This window comes from Geotrypetes seraphini, chromosome 10 (assembly GCF_902459505.1).
Source record: "Geotrypetes seraphini chromosome 10, aGeoSer1.1, whole genome shotgun sequence".
Lineage (NCBI taxonomy): Eukaryota > Metazoa > Chordata > Amphibia > Gymnophiona > Dermophiidae > Geotrypetes > Geotrypetes seraphini.
Genome location: NC_047093.1, coordinates 28,542,549 through 28,561,138, shown reverse-complemented (window position 1 = coordinate 28,561,138; position 18,590 = coordinate 28,542,549). Strand labels below are relative to the sequence as shown.

The window sequence follows — 18,590 nt, the reverse complement described above, 5'->3', positions numbered from 1 at the left end:
TGACTAATATACTCGCTGAAAAAATACGACCACATTACCTCAGCTTTCCAAGACTCACACTGGCTCCCAGTACAAGCACGCATACAACACAAATTCTACTGCACCCTATTCAAAGCCCTAAATGGAAATGGACCAAGCTATCTGAACAACCACATAATCAGTAAAAACACATCCAGATCAAGGAGAACTCAATCACACTTTACCCACCCCTCAATCAAAGGCATGCAAAGCAAAAAAATATATGATGATCTACTAGTCACCAGAGCAGCACCACCTCTCAAATCTTCTGACCACAACACCCAACTACAAAACATTCAGGAAAGAACTGAAAACCAAACTATTCAAGAAATTTGTCAAATGATCTAACCAAACTGTATTGACCATTCCCAGATTCCGACGCATTTTATAGCTATCAATCTTGTAATCTTCCTGGGAATGCCCAGGCTAATTTCTTGTTGTAAACCGCCTGGAACTGAAAGGTATTGGCGGGATAGAAGACATCAATGTAATGTAATGTAATATAACCCCAATAGCCCTTATGACTGCAGGTGGCACCTGTATGGCAGTACAGTAGGGTTTTGGGGTGTTTGGTGGGTTCACATTTTCCACCCTGAATGTAGTGGTTAGAGTTGCTTAAGGGCCTGGGTCCTCCTCTCTATGGTTCTCTAGTCCACCCCCCAGGCTACTTAAGATACCTGTATGCAACTCTACTAGGTTTTCCTATAGCACAGGGATAGGGAACTCCGGTCCTGCGAGAGCCGTATTCCAGTCGGCTTTTCAGAATTTCTCCAGTGAATGTGCATGCAAATAGATCTCATGCATATTCATTGGGGAAATCCTGAAAACCCGACTGGAATACAGCTCTCGAGGACCGGAGTTCCCTACCCCTGCTATAGCAGGACTGAGGTATGTACATTTGTATTCTGATATTTGTGGCAGTGTGAGGGGGTTAGTGATCACTGGGGGAGTGTATGGGCTCTATATGTTGTCTCTGCAGTGGTTATTTGGTGTCACCTCAGGGCAATGGGTCCTGGGACGCCGGGACAAGGGAAAACTCTTGTGCGCCGCTTTGGGCGGCACAAGGGAAAGAAGTGAAGTGTTCAGAGTAAGAAACACTGCCACACCAGGTAAGTAATTCTTTATGCAAACTTGGGTTTATTCTTCCAACCAGAATAATACACAAACTTCATCAGGATGTTCTGTGTAAAAGAATGGTCCCAAAAATAGCAATTCAAAAACAATATATAAGCAAACAGTCTCTAAGAAGATACTGACTACAGTTAGTTTCAAATGCAAACAGCAGAAATCTTTTTCACCACAAAGCTGGTTCCACCTTCAATTCACAGTCCATAAACTCATGAAAAAGAAACAAGAGAAAAAAACAAAAATCAAAACAGTCTTTAGGCCTGATAACTCCAGCATAGGTCAGCGCAACTGTGCTGACTTTCCCAGCAGTTGACATGCTGGCCAAGCAGTGTGCTCCGTGTGGTAATAACTTGCCAACAATAGGCCCTCAATCCCACCACATTGAACACAGGGCAAACCCCACTGTCTGTATCTGGAACAGTACTTCTCCCCACCAGGGAAACAGCAAACTTTCAAAAGAAAACAAAACGAGTCCTTTACAGCTTTCATAAGAGCTCCACCATGCTTTAGCTCTGTCCAGGTTATCAAACACTTGAAAGCAACTTAGATAAGCATGGCTTCAGGTACTCACACACAAAGCTTCAGTTACTTGCTTTTGATGCAGCACACTTCCATCGGTAGGACTTCACTTGGCAGCTCAGCATTTGGCTCCAGGTCCAGCTCCATATCATGATGCTCTTCCAGCATACTGAGAGGTGCTTCCTCTCCAGCCTCTGTCAGCTCCATGCATTCTGGAGGTTGACTGTTATTCAGAGCTCTCAGCCCTGAGTGCTTCTGGCTGTCCCTGCTCCCTCTGACTCTCTAGTTCTTTGAGATAGCAGTTTGCAGCCCCGCCCCAAACCTTCAGGTGGAAATGATTTCCTGGGAACTAACCTGGGATAGAGTGGGGGATGGGAAACCTGCACTTCTGCTCTCCCGCTCCCTCTACAGCAGTGGTCTCAAACTCACGGCCCGGGGACCACATGCGGCCCACCAGGTACTATTTTGAGGCCCTCGGTTTATTTATCATAATCACAAAAGTAAAATAAAATAGTTTCTTGATCATATGTCTCTTTAGCTATAAATTATAATATTATTATTAGGACTTAGCCAAAAGGAAAGATTTATAAACTATAAAGAGTTTTACCTCATGCAAAATTGTCATTTCTTTAATAAGACATTAACTATTTTTTTTTTTCTGCGGCCCTCCAAGTACCTACAAATCCAAAATGTGGCCCTGCAAAGGGTTTGAGTTTGAGACCACTGCTCTACAGGTCAAAGAGGGAAAGTCATCTAATGATTCAGATTGTGGTTTAACTGGGGTTCTTTGTATAAGGTTTACTTTTGACCTGGGCACTGCTCTAGGGACAATCCTAGCAGGCATAGGCTGCATACCACACTGGTCACTTTGGATACCTTTTTGCTACTTATACCTGCATTTAGATCGTCTAACTCACAACGTATAAGTTTCATCCAGGAAGTCTCGTGAAACATTTGATTTTTCCCTGCAGGACAACTAAGTCTAGGTCGGCCCACATACTACCCTAACCATTCCTCAAGATACACCCTTTTTAGCTCTGGGTGCACAGCAGCATTCAGAGGCTTAAAAAGCCCCTGGATACATCCAGAAAGTCAGTTTGATTATTGGCACTTGGGCAACCTGTCCTTTAAGTCATCCAAGTGCTGACTTGGGTGGGGTTTTAGACATGTTTAAGTTTTTGTTATGAGCCCCTAACTGTATTAATAGTTGTACTGATCTATTTGTACTAGCAACCATATTGAATGTCCATGTCAAACTGTCCATTTAAACTTCTTGGGTAACTGACCCAACCTTTTGTAATGTAATCTGATCTTGAACTGAATAGGTAAAGGTGGCATAGAAAACCTGATTAATATAACATAATCTCAGCTTTATCTGTATATCCAAGTGTCTTTGATTCACAGGTAATTAAACTGCTCAGTAATAACCTCACAGTTTTCTCACATAGAGCCTGTTAGTATATCAGGAATACTGACTGGAAACAGCTCTGCACCACAGAACTTCTTAGAATTCTAGGACAAGCAGTCATTCTTAAGACTTTAGACCAGGGGTGTCCAACCTTTTGGCTTCCCTGGGCCACATTGGCCGAAAAAAATGTTTCGCTGCAGCAAGACAGAGGAGGGAGCCGGCAAGACGGTAAACACCCGGGGGCAGAAAAGGAAAACACTGCATCACCCTCGATTGGGGCCGCACAAAATACTTCATGGGACCGCATACAGCCCTTGGGCCACAGGTTGGACACCCCTGCTTTAGACCTTCAGGTCTCCAAAGAACATTTAGCTTAAAAAAAAAATAGTTTCAGATTCTTTAAGCTTCACACAACTGTGCATACTGCTTAAGATCTCAGCAGATTAGTAATCAGAAAAGACTGCTGGAATACACTCCAGCAGAAAAACAGCTGAATACTAAATTATATACAAAACATTTGCTGTAAAGAGCAATAATATTAGGCAATCTGAGCTGAATCAGTGGTCTTATACAGTGAAGGGATTAAAATTCTCTATTTCCTAATACTTAACACTTATTTTTAGCAACAGAAGTCATAAAAATCCAGTTTAAATTCTGAAACATACTTTAAGGGCTCCTTTAGCGCATGCACAAAATTACTGCGCACTAAACCACGTGGTATGCTTCTAGAATAATGCCATCTCAATGCTGGCATTAAGGTCTAGCGCATGCATTAAAGCCCTAACGCACCTTAGTAAAAGGAGCCCTAAAAATTCTTATCGATTTTCCTTTGAAATATAACTTCAAACTTACCCTCCCCCCTTTTTACAAAGCTGCGTTAGGCTTTTTTAATCACTGGCTGTGGCAGTATTAGCTCCAATGCTCATTGAATTCCTATGAGTGTCCAAACTAATACTGCCACGGCCTGTGATAAAAAAGCCAAACTTGGCTTTGTAAAAGAGGTGGGGAGGGAGGGGGTAATCTAGCAATCTCAATAAATCATGAGATCCAGAAGATATCAAAAAGGTTCCTGACCCACAACTCACACAAACTCAGTTCCAACCTGCTCCTCGCGCTGGCCGCGATGCTCCCTCTGACGTCACTTCTGAGTCCCGTGACTGGGAAGTTACATCAGAAGGAGAACCGATGCCAGCACAGGCAGCAAGTTAGAGACACCACTCATGACGGGGAAGCTAAACAGGTATGGGGGAAGGAAAATGGAGTGCGCATAGCAATGGGGTGCTGAGAAGAGGGTGAGGGTGGGGCACCACTGCTACGCCACTGCATGGGAGATTTCAAGGTCAAGTAGAATTTCCCATCTATGCAAACAGGTTGTGGAATCCATTATAACACCTCATCTGCAAACATGCTCATGAAGTGAACCCAGAACAGAATGTGAACTCATAGGAATTAGAAAGGGCCATGGAAGCACTTCACTTAGATCAGGGGTGTCAAAGTCCCTCCTCGAGGGCTGCAATCGGGTTTTCAGGATTTCTCCAAAGCATATGCATGAGATCTATTTGCATGCACTGCTTTCATTGTATGCTAATAGATTTCATGCATATTCATTGGGGAAATCTTTAAAACCCGACTGGATTGCGTCCCTCAAGGAGGGACTTTGACACCCCTGACTTAGATGATGAGTCTTCTTCATGTAACATGTCATCAACATTTGTCAAAATATAATAAAAATGTAGCAGAAGTAGCTTTTCAGTCTTTATACAGACAAGCTGTTATGGCGGCTTAAATTCATAAGCCAGATAATTAGAAGGAAGCTGAATTTGGCATTTACTGGTCATTTGTGTAGTTAACTAGAAATCCAGCAATGTTTAGTGATCCACTCCTGCAGCCAACTGCCCAAGCTCTGCTTCTGGATGGTCTCAGGAAGTCCGATGAACCGCACATTATCCCTTCTCGAGTGGTTTTTGAGATCCTCTAGCTTAGCCACATGCTCCTGCACGAGGCCGTTCAGCTGTGCCAGTGTTTCCTCCACAGCACGTGCAGAGTCTGCTGCTGCGGACATCCGATTTTCCAGTTCACCCATGCCCTGGACCGTATCGCCCAACAGCCACACAAGATGAGTCAATTGTCCAGATAATTTATCCATTTGCGGATGCAGGGCTCTCGAAACTGCTGTAGTAAGCTGGGAAAGTTGCCCTTCAGTAAAATCACCCAGCAGCGGTTGTTCAAGAAGCGCCATGTTGCCTTACACCGTGCGAGGTTTATCCTTATCTTTCTTTAGATTTCAGATAGCCATTGCACCTCCAGGTGATTGCAAATATTTGTGCATATAAAGTAAGGACCCAAAAACTTACGGTAAGAGTGCTAGAAATCCAGTAAGTTCAGCTATAATGTCAGATGCAGAGCGAGGCCCCGGGAGTTGCAGGCAAATACGTCCACACTCCATACTACATCATGTGACCCCCCCCCCCCTCCAGCAATGTTTATATTAGGACATCTTTCTATTGTATTTTTGCTGTCTGAATTTAATATTTACAAACCTTTCTTATCTAGGATGCCCTGTGGGATGCTGGAAGTAATAAACTAGGATAGATATCCTTGAAATTAAAAAAAAAAATTATCCTGTCTCAGATAATAATCTACACCACCCAAGGGATACACTCAAGGTCAATGTGAACTTGACCAATGAGCAAGAACAGATATGAAGACTTGGTGAAAAGATCATGTCTGTTCATATCTTATGAATACCTACCCCAGATACCAGTGCAGTCAGGGGCAAAGAGAATAATGGAAATGGATAAGTGGTCAAAAAGCTGCTTTCTATGCAGTAACAAATCTATTATTTAAAGTAGTACTGGTATACAATGGTCATACGAAATCACTTATTCTGATATGCTATGGCATATAGCATATGTGGAATAAAGTCACCATTCTTTTGCTACACCAGAGAAGCATTTAAGTTAATTGTAAGAACCTATGTGTCATAACAGAATTGATTAATTCCATGGTTACATCAGTGCTCATGCTACAGAGATTGAAACAGATCAATCACTGTTAATTTTGGTAGTAATTAATTCATATTGCCCTTATTTTTTATTCAGACTGTTAGTTGATATTTAATTGAAAAGGATTATGCAGCTTAGAATATTTAATTAAATTGTAAAAGGATAATTTGGATCTCAGAGAAGGTCCTGTAAAATATGGTATATATGTAAATAAGGAAAGGGAAAGAAGGTACCGTGTTTCCCCAAAACTAAGATAGTATCTTATATTAATTTTGGGCCAAAAAAACAGACTAGGTCTTATTTTCAGGGTATACACATAATCATCTCTCCCTTCCTCTCCTTCACCCCAATTCTTCCTCTTTCCTTTCTCTCCCCCACATGTGCAGCATCTTTCCTCCCCTCCCATCCCCTTGTGCAACAGAAGTTTGCCCAGCTTCTATCCATCATTCACTCCCTCCCTCCCATCCCTTGTGCAGCAGAACCCTTGAGCACTCCCCCGTACCGTGCAGCCGAACCCCTGCTGACATCAGTAACACGGCAGAGTGAATTCCCCGACGGACAAGGCCAAGCAGCCTGTTTAGAGTGCTGCCGGACCGAAGCTGCTTTGGATCAAGGTAGAGCTCACTTGCGGTTGGCGGAAAGGATGGAGGGTCAGCAGGGATTTGGCTGCACGGTGGGGGCGGGTTGAACAGTTGCTGCCAGTGAATCCCGAGATTAGGGCTTATTTTTGGGGTAGGGCTTATATTAAGACCTACCCCAAAAATGATGCTATGGCTTATTTTCGGGGAAACACTGTACCAAGCCTCGATAACAAACAAAAAGAAGCACTAGAGATGTCAAGTCCAACTTGTGGTCACAAATTATTTATTTGCAGTTTGTATCAAAGTTTTATAATGAGTCTTTAAAATACTGCTAAAACAGACAAAGTTTCAAAAGGAGAAAATCCTGACTAGGATCCAAGTTTTGGCGATACCATCACCTTCCTCAGGGGACAGTTATGAACTTATGACGTACTGCTAACTGTGTGTATAAATGTATCAGCTTCTATCAGTCCAAAAAGAAGCGCTTCTTTTTGGACTGAGAGAAACTGATGTGTTTATATGCACAGTTAGCAGTACATTGTAAGTTCATAACTGTCCTCTGAGGAAGGTGATGGTATTGCCAAAACTTTGAACCTAGTCAGGACTTTGTTCTTTTGGAACTTTGCCTGTTGTAGCGTTTTTTTTTTAAAGACTCATTATAAAGCTTTGATACAAATTGCAAATAAAGGATTTGTGAGTGACCACAGGTTGGACTTGACATCTCCAGTGACTCTTTTTTGTTTGTTCATATATGTATATAGGGCACTTACTAGAATGACTTTTTGCACAATTTTCTAAAAGGTATGCACATCTTATAGAATTGTACTAAGCGTCAGTGCGTGGCATAACTTTTAAGCCCACACATTTAGGCAGGCCTAAATACTTGCACCTAACTTGTGCATGCATTGGGCATATTCTGTACCAGTGTGCGTAAATTTTAGGAACTCCCATGATCCACCCATGTTCCCCCTCTGGCCATGCCCCCTTTTCAGAGTCATGCATTAGAACTGGTATGCAACACTTCATAGAATATGCCTACCAAGTTGTGCATGTAACTTCTAATTAGTTCCAATTAGCATCAATTATGAGGTGTTAATTATCAATTATCTGCATCAATTAGGCTTGTAAAACAAGTTGTGCACACTGATTTACTTGCACAACTTAAGGCACCACATACAGAATTTGAGGGTCAGTGTGATTGTTTTTATTGAATTAGTTGATATGAATATAATTTATCTGTTAGAATGTTATGTCTTCTGTGATATTATGTTGCTTTTGTTTGTTTTATATGGATTTGTAAACTGCTCTGTACTGCTGTGGTAGGGCAACATAAAAATTAAAATACAGTATATGAATTTTTTCCCCAAATAAGGATATAAGTATCAAGTATCTTCCCAAATATTTTATGTATTTTTTTTTTTTTTGAACACATAAATTAATCTACTCAGAAAAGTTAGTCTTGAAAGCTGATTCACTTATGACTACTATGAGAAATGAATGAAAGTTTTTCATATTCTTCCAATTCCTTAAGTGTTGGAAATAATCCCAAGGCTATCCAGTATGCATGGCATATTACAAAAATGTAATTATTTAATTTGTTTATTTATTTATTTATTTAAATTTAGTCCATACCTTTCTCAGTATTTCAAATTGAATTTCTCTCTGGCACAGTAGGTATTTTTCTACTCCCAGAGGGCTTACATGAATGAGACATGTTCCTTATGAAGGTTTAATGTGTTCATGATGCTGGCTGAACTTCAAGAAAGGCAGAGGCTCCTGAATCTCCTTTGCTGGCAGAGTTTCTCCATCCCTGTCAGCCATTGAAACCGGTGCTGACCATTATTGGTCTGGGGGAATTGGAAGTACTTGAAGTGAAAGTGGACAGGCTTGGTCTGCTCCAAGCTCACTTGTGACTACACCACTGAACCATTTAGTTTACCCAGTAGGGGAAGCAGGAGGTATGTGTGCTGCTCACTGCTAGTGAAGTATTAAAGGATTTAAAGGTACCGAGGGGGGGGGGGTGATTTCCATTTGGTAATTTGTATGCATATCTAACCAAAGTAGATATATCTACCACTACTTATTCCAGGGCCATCATTATGCTATTGATATCAGAGGCAATTTTACGCTAGTCAGTGACTTGAAATCTTTTTTAACTTGGTTCCTTTCTCCTGTTACAGCTGGAGTGGAAGATGGAACCCAGTGCTAGCCTTTAAGGCAATTACCATTGGCTGACATAAAGTAATAGAAGCAGCACAGAAAAGGTCAAGTACACCAAAACGTCAGACAAATAAAAGCACAGTGGACCTCAATGAATAAAGACAAATCTTTATTGACCAAACATAAGCCATGTTTCACCGTACATAGGGTTACCATATGGCTCCAGAAAAAGGAGGATGGATTGAGACATCTGGTTTTTACTTCTATTGCTTTAAATGGAAGTAAAATCTGGATGTCTAAATCCGTTCTCCTTTTTCTGGAGCCATATGGTAACCCTAGGTACAGCACCTGCATCAGGAAGTCCAATTTGAGCAAAAACAATTGTCCCGTTCAGAACGGGGAAGGGGGAGGCAAACAGGATGCCGACAATTTTTTTTTGCTCGAATTGGACCCCTGATGCAGGTGCTGTGCACTGAAACATGGCTCATGTTGGGTCAATAAAGATTTGTATTGGTTCATTGAGGCCTGTTGTGTTGTTGTTTTTGTGTATAAAATACTACTTGGAAATGCTACTACTTTGGCATCTATCTTTGTCAATTAATGGTCAAGGAAGAGATAGTAAAGTATGAGCAGAATAGATGGGCCATATGGTCTTTATGTACTGTCATGTTCTATGTTCTGCCCAAAAGTATCAGAGTCCATAATATGTTCACATTCAGTCTAGACATTACTGAAGGAAAGGGTATATCAGACTTGCAATACTATAGCCCTTAGCCTATTTGATGTACTTGTGTGCTCCAGGGCAAGTCTGTGAATTTTGTAACTGTGAGAGATAGTACATTTCATCCAAGCAACCCTTGCAGTGCAGGGTGGCCTGGGAAAGAAAATAAAGTTTACCCACAGCCACTTTGTATCTTCTGAGATGGATCTCTTTTAATCTGGCACAAGTTTGAGTTCCTCTGTCATTTTAGGCAATGGCATAACAGTGATTAGGAATTAATCTTTCTGACAGTGTTTACATTATTTACATGGTGGGTGATTTACTTTAAATGAAATCTATCAATTTTCTTAACTAGGCTGAATAAAAAAAACTAAAGTCAGTTCTGAATACTGGACCAGCAAATCTTTGAAACTATGTCAAGACTATATCTATGATTGACTCAAACAATAAATGAAAAAGGATTCACTACTCTTTTTTTTGTTTTGTTTTCTTTTATAATTTTATATATACTATTTTCCAGGAAGATTTATATTTTTATAGCTAAAGACAGTAAATGAAAAATACAAAAGCACCAAAACTAGCTTGCAACGCATTTACAATAGGCTTCCATGCTTATTGTAAGTAATGAGCAAAGGCCTCCAACATGTCCTCCATCCCAGCCCGCCCTGCAGACAATACACAACAAACCCCTTGACCAAGCGCGCTCCCGCGCGCCCCGCCTTTAATCGCCTCGCAACCTCTTATATAATCCCGCCGCGTTCACGCGAAGCCACGCACGCTTTTCGGCGCCAATGGCACGGCACGCTGCGGATTGTGCCCGCGCACGCCCGGGCCGTGACGGCGATAAGGGAAAGCGGGCCGGGCGTGCGCGCTCCCTCCCTTCCCACAGGCACTCGGCGCAGGTTCAGGCTCTTTGTGCGGCGGACGACTATCCGGTATCGCTATGGCGGATGAGAAGCCCAAGGTGAGGTGCGGCCGCCCGCCCAGGGGGCCGCGAGGAGCCCGGCGGAGGGCGCTGGAACCGCGAGCCCCTTCTCCGTCGCTCCGCAGGGCGCCGGCTCCGGGCCCCTTTCCGCGCCATTTTCCCCTCGCGGTGGGCAGGGGCCTACTCCAGTGTCCTCACCCACCCTCGGCGCCCTGGGTTCCTCCCCCTTCCTTTCCCTCGACAGGCGGTGAAATGTAGCGGTGTGAAAGGCGTCCTCTTCCTCGCGAGCCGCGTTTGCTCCCCGTTCTCCCACTGGAAGTTGAGGGATGGCGGGGAAGTGATCGCTTTTCTCTCGCGTTAGGCGCCATTAACGGCTTCCGAGCCGGTTCCCCGGGATTGGGGCGGGGAGGGAGCTTTTCCAGGCCGGGGGGGAGGAAGGCTTAAAGGCATAGTCAGGGGTTATGGGACCAAACATTGAGGGACTTTTTTCCCCCCTGGACGACCGAGACGGTAACTTCCCGTTACAATGCAAAACCATAAAAACTCCTGTGATCCTTCTATTTCCTCGGATGTGCTTGTGTTGTCTTGTCTGTAGCCTCGGATTCTGTTTCTTTGTCTGGGGCTTATGGTTTGTTGGGGGGGGGGATCTTCACTCAAGCAGCATTTGTAAAATCTAATTTCTTGTAGTTGGACCAGTTTATTAGCTTGTGTTCAACTGATAGCTTCCATGCTGGAACGTTTTTCTTAAACTAAGATGCTAGGGGGTGATGCCGTTTGGGAGGAGCAGTGTAACAGGATCGAAATGATTATTTGCACAGGTTCCTAACCAGAGCCCTGAAAGATTCAGGTGTGTCCAGAAGAGCACCGATTGTGGGGGATGTCGGGATGTTTATAGTATGTGCTAGAACTCAGTGTTTTAGAATGACAGCGCATAGGCTAAGGGGGTTCTAGAATGTGTAAAAATACAGCTGTTTAATTTAGCTCTTGGCTTATTTAGAACGGGTTCTGAGTTCAAAACTGGTAACCTGTGTATTGTGTCTGCAGCAATGTTTTGCTCCTGTCAATAATACTGATAGACCTATGAGACGAGACCTATACTAAATATGTGTAAAAGGAGAGACAAGGGATATGAGAGGTATTCAGACTTTAGTGTTTCAAGACCCAAGCACCAATGGTGTCCCTAAGCAACCTTAACCGGCGCACTGATTCTTACTATTCAGCCCCCCCCTCAAGCTTGCTGCTGATATATTTTAATAAGTTATTCTCTTTCTATACTATACAACTCTGTCAGCTTGTGCTGCCACATATTTTGCTTTAAGTCTTGGAAGACTGAGAGCACCATGCAGCTCAAACTTGCTAAGAACTGTGTGGTGTTGGAAGAAAACAAAATAGTTGGTTAGAATATTGCACTGTGAACAGGCTTCCAAAGAAAGTATATGGGAAAATTGAAAACTGGGGAGGTGGGTATTGGTATAGGCCTATTTGAAGGGAATGGGGATGGAGAAAGGATGTTTAATTTTGTTGTCTTGATTGTCTTGGCTGTCGCATTGAATTTTTGGGGGAACACAGAGGCTCCCACTTAAGAGCAAAGATGTTTACTTTATAAGTAGATCTCTTTCAGAGGGAAGAATCTTATAGAGGAGCATCAAAATTTTCCCAAGAAAAGAATGCTATTTTCCCAAGGATGTATGCTATACAGTATATGTTCATGAAAGTGGTGGATGCAAACAATGGAATTTTAAAATGTACTGCTACTAGATGTCTCATAGGTGTTTGCATACAACATTGTATATATTTTTATATGTAAGACAAGCAAACAGGTCAAATAACCCTGGATAAACACAGATAATCCATAGTGTGAGGGAAAAAGCAAACCTTGGTTTTATGGTATAGCAGCAAGCATGAAACTGAATAGACCAGATGGCTTAATCTTGTCATCTTTCATTCTTTATAAACAAAATGTATTTCATAGATTATTGGCACATAAATGACAGAATTGGCACAAAAAAGTAATCAAAAGGGTATCACCAGCTTTTAGACTGAGATGCTAAAATTCTAACATGTCTGTATTTCAGATCTCTAATACTGTTTCTCCTTTTCCTTGTACATTGAACAGGAAGGTGTGAAGACTGAAAATAATGACCATATTAATCTGAAAGTAGCAGGGCAAGATGGTTCTGTGGTGCAGTTTAAGATTAAAAAACATACGGCACTTACTAAACTAATGAAAGCCTATTGTGAAAGACAGGTAAGCATCTGGGATAAATACTGATATTGCACTAAAATTCCAGAGTGCAAGTTCTTGTTTCTTTCTGAGACAGTTATACCTTAATTATGAAATATGTATATTGTAGATATTGTAGCAAGTAAAAATAAATCTTTGTACAAGGAATCGCTAGTAGTATTTTGTTATGTTCCAAATTTTATAAAATGCTTTATTCAAATAGCTCCCTTCACTAACCCCCTGTCTTACTAAGGCGCACTATGCGTTTTAACGAGAGCTTAATATATGTACACACTAACCGCTAATGCATCCATAAACTAACATGCGCTAAAACGCTTAGCGTACCTCTGTAAAAGGAGCCCTAACACTTTGTGGTTTTATGAACTTGGGTATGTTTGACAGCTCTCCTTTTGTATGTTTTATTCTGGAATGTTTCCGATTTCATAGAAATTGGCTTTAATTGTGGTGTTGGACTTTTTTTTTTCTTTTCATAAAGCCAAGCATGTTTCTTTTTGCTTTCTTTGCCAATCCCATTAAAGTTTTTTTCATACTGTCAGTGAAGCAATCTGTCATCTAGGTAGGTAGTTCAGTTTTTCTATAAAATGTCTTTATTCTAACAAGTTAATCCATAGGTATGTAATTTGGTACTCTAAAGACTGTTAGTTATTTTGTCAATTTGGAATTGAACATGTATTTTCCTAATACATAAGAGTTAAAATTATGATTAAGGCTTGTACAGGCAGACCCCTGGTTAAGAATGAGTTCTGTTTAAAAAAAAAAATTTGTATGTAACTTGGATCCTGTAATGTACACAGTCTATAAAAACATTAAAGAAACAGTTCTCAAAACAAAGTAAATAGAAAGAAAAGATAGGTTTATACTTTTTTGTTTTTCATCCATCCATCCCACTGTTCCCTCTCCAGCACCACATCCAACATTTTCCCTCATCTCTTCCCCATGCATCTGTACCTCATGCCTCTCTTCATCCATCCATCCCACTGTTCCCTCTCCAGCACCACATCCAACATTTTCCCCTCATCTCTTCCCCATGCATCTGTACCTCATGCCTCTCTCACCACCATGTCCAATATTTTTGTCCCTCTATGCTCAACAATTCTCCTTGTGCACTTTCCCTCACTCAGACACCCATGCCCAACAATTCTCCCTTTCTGTTCCCTCCCCCATATCAGCATCTTTCCCTTACTCCCTCCATTGTTCCATCCTATCTCCTAAGATCATGCTCCCTCCCCCTTTTTCCTTCATTCATCCTTTGTCCGAAGTTTGTGCTCCTCCCTTCCTTCCTTCTGTGTCCCAAAGCGTCTCCCTTCCTGTGCCGACGCGCCCCTTCTTCCCTTCCTGTCCAAACGTGACCCTCCTTCTCCCTTCTGTGTTCCAACGCGCCCCTCATCTTTCCTTGTGTTCTGCATTTCAAATTCATGCCTCCCGCGGGTGTTTACCTCCTCTGGCCAGCTGCTTCCTCCCATTGCAGTTCTCTTTGCAAAACCGCAGCTTCGGTTCCTGCGCACAGCTGACCCAGCAAGTGTCTCCTGCGGGTGTTTACCTCCTCTGGTGGGTGCTCTCCTTCTGTGGCACTTCTCTTTGTGAAGCCATGGCAGCTGGTTCCAGCACAAGGCTTGTGGCTGACCTGGAAGCCTTCCCTATGACGTGAGGAAAGGCTTCTAAGTCAGCCGTGAGCCTTGTGCTAGAACCAGCGGTTGTGGCTTTATGAGGAGACAGCCAGAAGAGATAAACACCCTTAGGAGGCACGAATTTGGGATGCAGAACTCGGAAAGATGAGGAGGGTCGCGTTGGGACATGGAAGGGAGAGGCAGGACCCAGGTTTATAAGTACAAATTTGACGTAAGTCGGAAGTTCTTAAAACGGAGACTGTCTGTAAATTGTAAATGCATGTCCTGTTTTTCAGCTAATTAAGGGCTCTTTAAGGGAACAGAAATGTGTGTGACTGTTGCTGATATCTTTTCTGGTACAGGCAACTGTATATTTTTGACATACAAGTTATTAGTAAAGAAAAGGCAAATAACTGAGTGGAGGGTATAAGATAAGCTAAGGGAGGAATGAGTACTAGGGTATGACTTTCTGATATTTACCAGTAAAACACCTATTAACATTTTTGCATTGGGTATTTTTTGTTGCCTTATCAATTAAAACATAAAAGTACCCTAATATGCATGGTGAGAGACTAATCTGCCCAAATCCAAGAAAAGGTACCTAGTTTTAGTAGCTGCTTTTAGAAATTAGCCCTAAAACAGATTGTAGGTTGTCATTCATGTTTTGAAGTTCTGAGAGTTTGTGGAATATCTACCTTTAGAAGAAACTGTTAGATGAATAATTACAGTTTGCACTTGGGTGTGATCTGATACATATTGTTCTGTGATGTATGAACTGAAGGAACTATCTTGTCACTTTTCTTGCATGAACTGTTATATGCTTCTAATGTGGCTACTGTCAGTTTCAAGGGCAGGTTAGACTTTAGCATCTATATTTGGCAATGAGTTTACTCTGGTTCTGTACAGCAACACTTAAGAACTGGGTTTGGTTTCCAGTTCTGTTTAGGGCATTTGCTGGTTGCTTTCACAATGGTCCTAATATCCATGTGTTCCCCACTTCCTGAAAGTCCTAGCTGTCCAGTGGTGTCACCACACTTGTACTAACTAGGTTAAGGGCATAGATTTACCTGTTGTGAAGAGAGCTACTGAAATAATTAGCTACAAAAATAGGCTGAAACTCCAATCAAAACAAATTTAAAATCTGAATTTTGGGTAGTGTTGATGCTTGTGTGTTCATGTTGAGAAGCTGCAGATTAATGCTTTGGGGCACATGAAGAATTGCTTTCCTTAAGGGATCTTCATAGACAAGCAGGAAAATGCAGTCATGAATGTTGGTGACATCCCCTTGAGTAGTAACCACATGGACCTCATGCAAAGCAGATGTTTAGTCAGCTAGTAGGTGCTGGATATGTAATCCAACCTGGCTCTTCTCTGCTGCCACTGGCTCATGTGTAGTTCAGAAATCACTATGGAACAAAACCATAGTGCAAGTGATAGGTACCCCCTATTTTTCAATCTGGAAGAATTACCCAAAGTGCCTTTCATAATTCAAAATATAATTGTATAAATTTACTGTAAAAGGCATTGTGTTTCAGAAGACTGATTATTTTGGAGAAACAGAGATAGAAATGTGGGGACCTTTCCTTTAAAATCTAGACCATAGATTCTCATCCCGTTTCTTATCCAGCTATTGAATAACAAATACGTAGATGTTAGGCTTGCATATAACACCTCCAATTGATGCAAGTCTCTCATGCATATTGTCAGAATTCTGAAATCAGATTGGCTGGATATACAGTATCTTTTAAGGACTGGGTTGAGAATTCAGCTCAGTTGGCATCCTATATTTTCGAACATAAGCAATGCCTCTGCTGGGTCAGACCTGAGGTCCATCGTACCCAGCAGTCCGCTCACGCGGCGGCACAACAGGTCCAGGACCTGTGCAGTAATCCTCTATCTATACCCCTCTATCCCCTTTTCCAGCAGGAAATTGTCCAATCCTTTCTTGAACCCCGGTACTGTACTCTGCCCTGTTACGCCCTCTGGACGCGCATTCCAGGTGTCCACCACACGTTGGGTAAAGAACTTCCTAGCATTCATTTTGAATCTGTCCCCTTTCAACTTTTCCGAATGCCCTCTTGTTCTTTTATTTTTCGAAAGTTTGAAGAATCTGTCCCTCTCTACTCTCTCTATGCCCTTCATGATCTTGTAAGTCTCTATCATATCCCCTCTAAGTCTCCTCTTCTCCAGGGAATAGAGTCCCAGTTTTCCCAATCTCTCAGCGTATGAAAGGTTTTCCAAACCTTTTATCAGACGTGTTGCTCTCCTCTGAACCCTCTCGAGTATCGCCATATCCTTCTTAAGGTACGGCGACCAATATTGGATGCAATACTCCAGATGCGGACGCACCATCACCCAATACAACGGCAGGATAACTTCTTTCGTTCTGGTTGTAATATCCTTCTTGATTATGCCTAGTATTCTGTTTGCCTTAGCGGCCGCTGTGCACTGTGCCGTCGGCTTCATTGTCATGTCCACCATTACCCCCAAGTCCCTTTCTTGGGTATTCTCATTCAATAACATCCCTCCCATCGTATAGTTGTACCTCGGGTTTCTGTTTCCCACATGTAATACTTTACATTTCTCAACGTTGAACTTCATCTGCCATCTCGTCACCCATTCCCCTAGTTTGTTCATGTCCCTTTGCAATTCTTCACAGTCCTATTTAGTCCGAGCTCCACTAAATAGTTTGGTGTCGTCCGCAAATTTTATTATCTCACATTTTGTCCTTGTTTCTAGATCATTTATGAATATATTAAGTAGCAGTGGCCCGAGCACCGAGCCCAGCGGGACCCCACTCGTGACCCTCCTCCAGTCCGAGTAGTGGCCCTTCAAAGGTTGATGTTTATCTAGATCACAGGTGTCAAAGTCGGTCCTCGAGGGCCACAATCCAGTCAGGTTTTCAGGATTTCCCCAATGAATATGCATGAGATCTATTAGCATACAATGAAAGCAGTGCATGCAAATAGATCTCATGCATATTCATTGGGGAAATCCTGAAAACCCGATTGGATTGCGGCCCTTGAGGAGGGACTTTGACACCCCTGATCTAGATGGTTAAAGTTTTTGATGGTCCCTTATGAGAATCCTGAGACAATTAAACAGCCATGGGTATAAGTAACAACATTCTGTTAGGAATTGGGAACTGGTTAAGAGACAACAGATTAGGACTAAATGGGCAGCTGTCTCAATGGAGAAAAGTGAATAGTGAAGGCCACAGTTATTGGTACTGTGACCTATGCTTTAACAGTTATAAATGATTTGTAAATGGGAAAAACAAGCAAGGTGATTAAATGTTGCAAATTACAAATACATAAAACTAATCCAAGTTGTTAAATTACATGCAGATTGAGAAATAGCAAGATGACTTTACAAGTTGCAAGATGACCTTACAAGATTGGAAGATTGGGCATCCAAATAGCAGATAAAATTTAATGTGGACAAGTGCAAAATGGTGAACATTGGGAAGAATAACCCAAATTACAGCTACATTATGCCCCCCCAAATCACAGTATGTTGAAATTTTGATGTGTTTTGACAGCAGTGGCCAAAAACACAAATAGAATGTTAGGATATAGGAAACAAATAGAAAATAATTAATTCCTTTTTCACTTCAGGTACAACCTTACCATAAGTATATTATAACTCAAATAGTGGAATTAGAAAAGATACAAAGAAGGGCAATCAGAATGATTAAGGGAGTGGCACTCCTCATATGTGGAAAGGCTTACGAGGTTATGGTCTTCAGTATGAAGATAACTTGGGCAGGATGGATATGATAAATCTACAAAATCTCTATAAAGTGGAAGAGGTAAATGCGTACTCTTTTACTGTTGTATCCCGGACAGTGTGGAAATAGGGGAACAGAGTTCTCATTAGTAAGATATCATTGTTCTAGAGCACATGTCAAACACAAGGCCTGTGGACCGAATCTGGCCTGCCTGGCCATTTTATGTGGCCTGCAGCAGTGCTTCTTGCCTTGGAGTCATGGTCTGGGAACTTCCCCTTCTCACAACCTGGCCCCAAGGTGGTCCCCATGGCCCAGCATTTCATCCCTCTTCTCTTCGCGCTGGTCCAATGTCACGCAAGCTGAAAAATCTGCTGGCCTCAGCAGTAATTCAGCAACGATGTCCGCTGCTCCCCTTCCTGCTTTCCATCTGCTGTGGTCACCCGGGCGGAAACAGGAAGTTGCGTCATTGGAGACAGACCATGGCAAACAGAAAGCAGGAAGGGGAGCTGAATCACTACTGAGGCTGGCAGATTTTTCAGCATG

At 42.1% G+C, this 18,590-nt stretch overlaps 1 protein-coding gene across 2 annotated transcripts in view; it reads left to right on the top strand.

The window, feature by feature from the left end:
* Nucleotides 1-10,345: 10,345 nt before the first annotated feature.
* SUMO2 (small ubiquitin like modifier 2) overlaps nucleotides 10,346-18,590 on the top strand; it is a 38,340-nt gene continuing 30,095 nt past the window's right edge. For both annotated transcript variants that reach the window (XM_033961274.1, XM_033961275.1), the window contains exons 1-2: nucleotides 10,346-10,504; nucleotides 12,582-12,713. In XM_033961274.1, coding sequence (XP_033817165.1) covers nucleotides 10,484-10,504; nucleotides 12,582-12,713 — 153 coding nt within the window. In that variant the 5' untranslated portion in view covers nucleotides 10,346-10,483. The remainder of the gene's footprint in view (nucleotides 10,505-12,581; nucleotides 12,714-18,590) is intronic.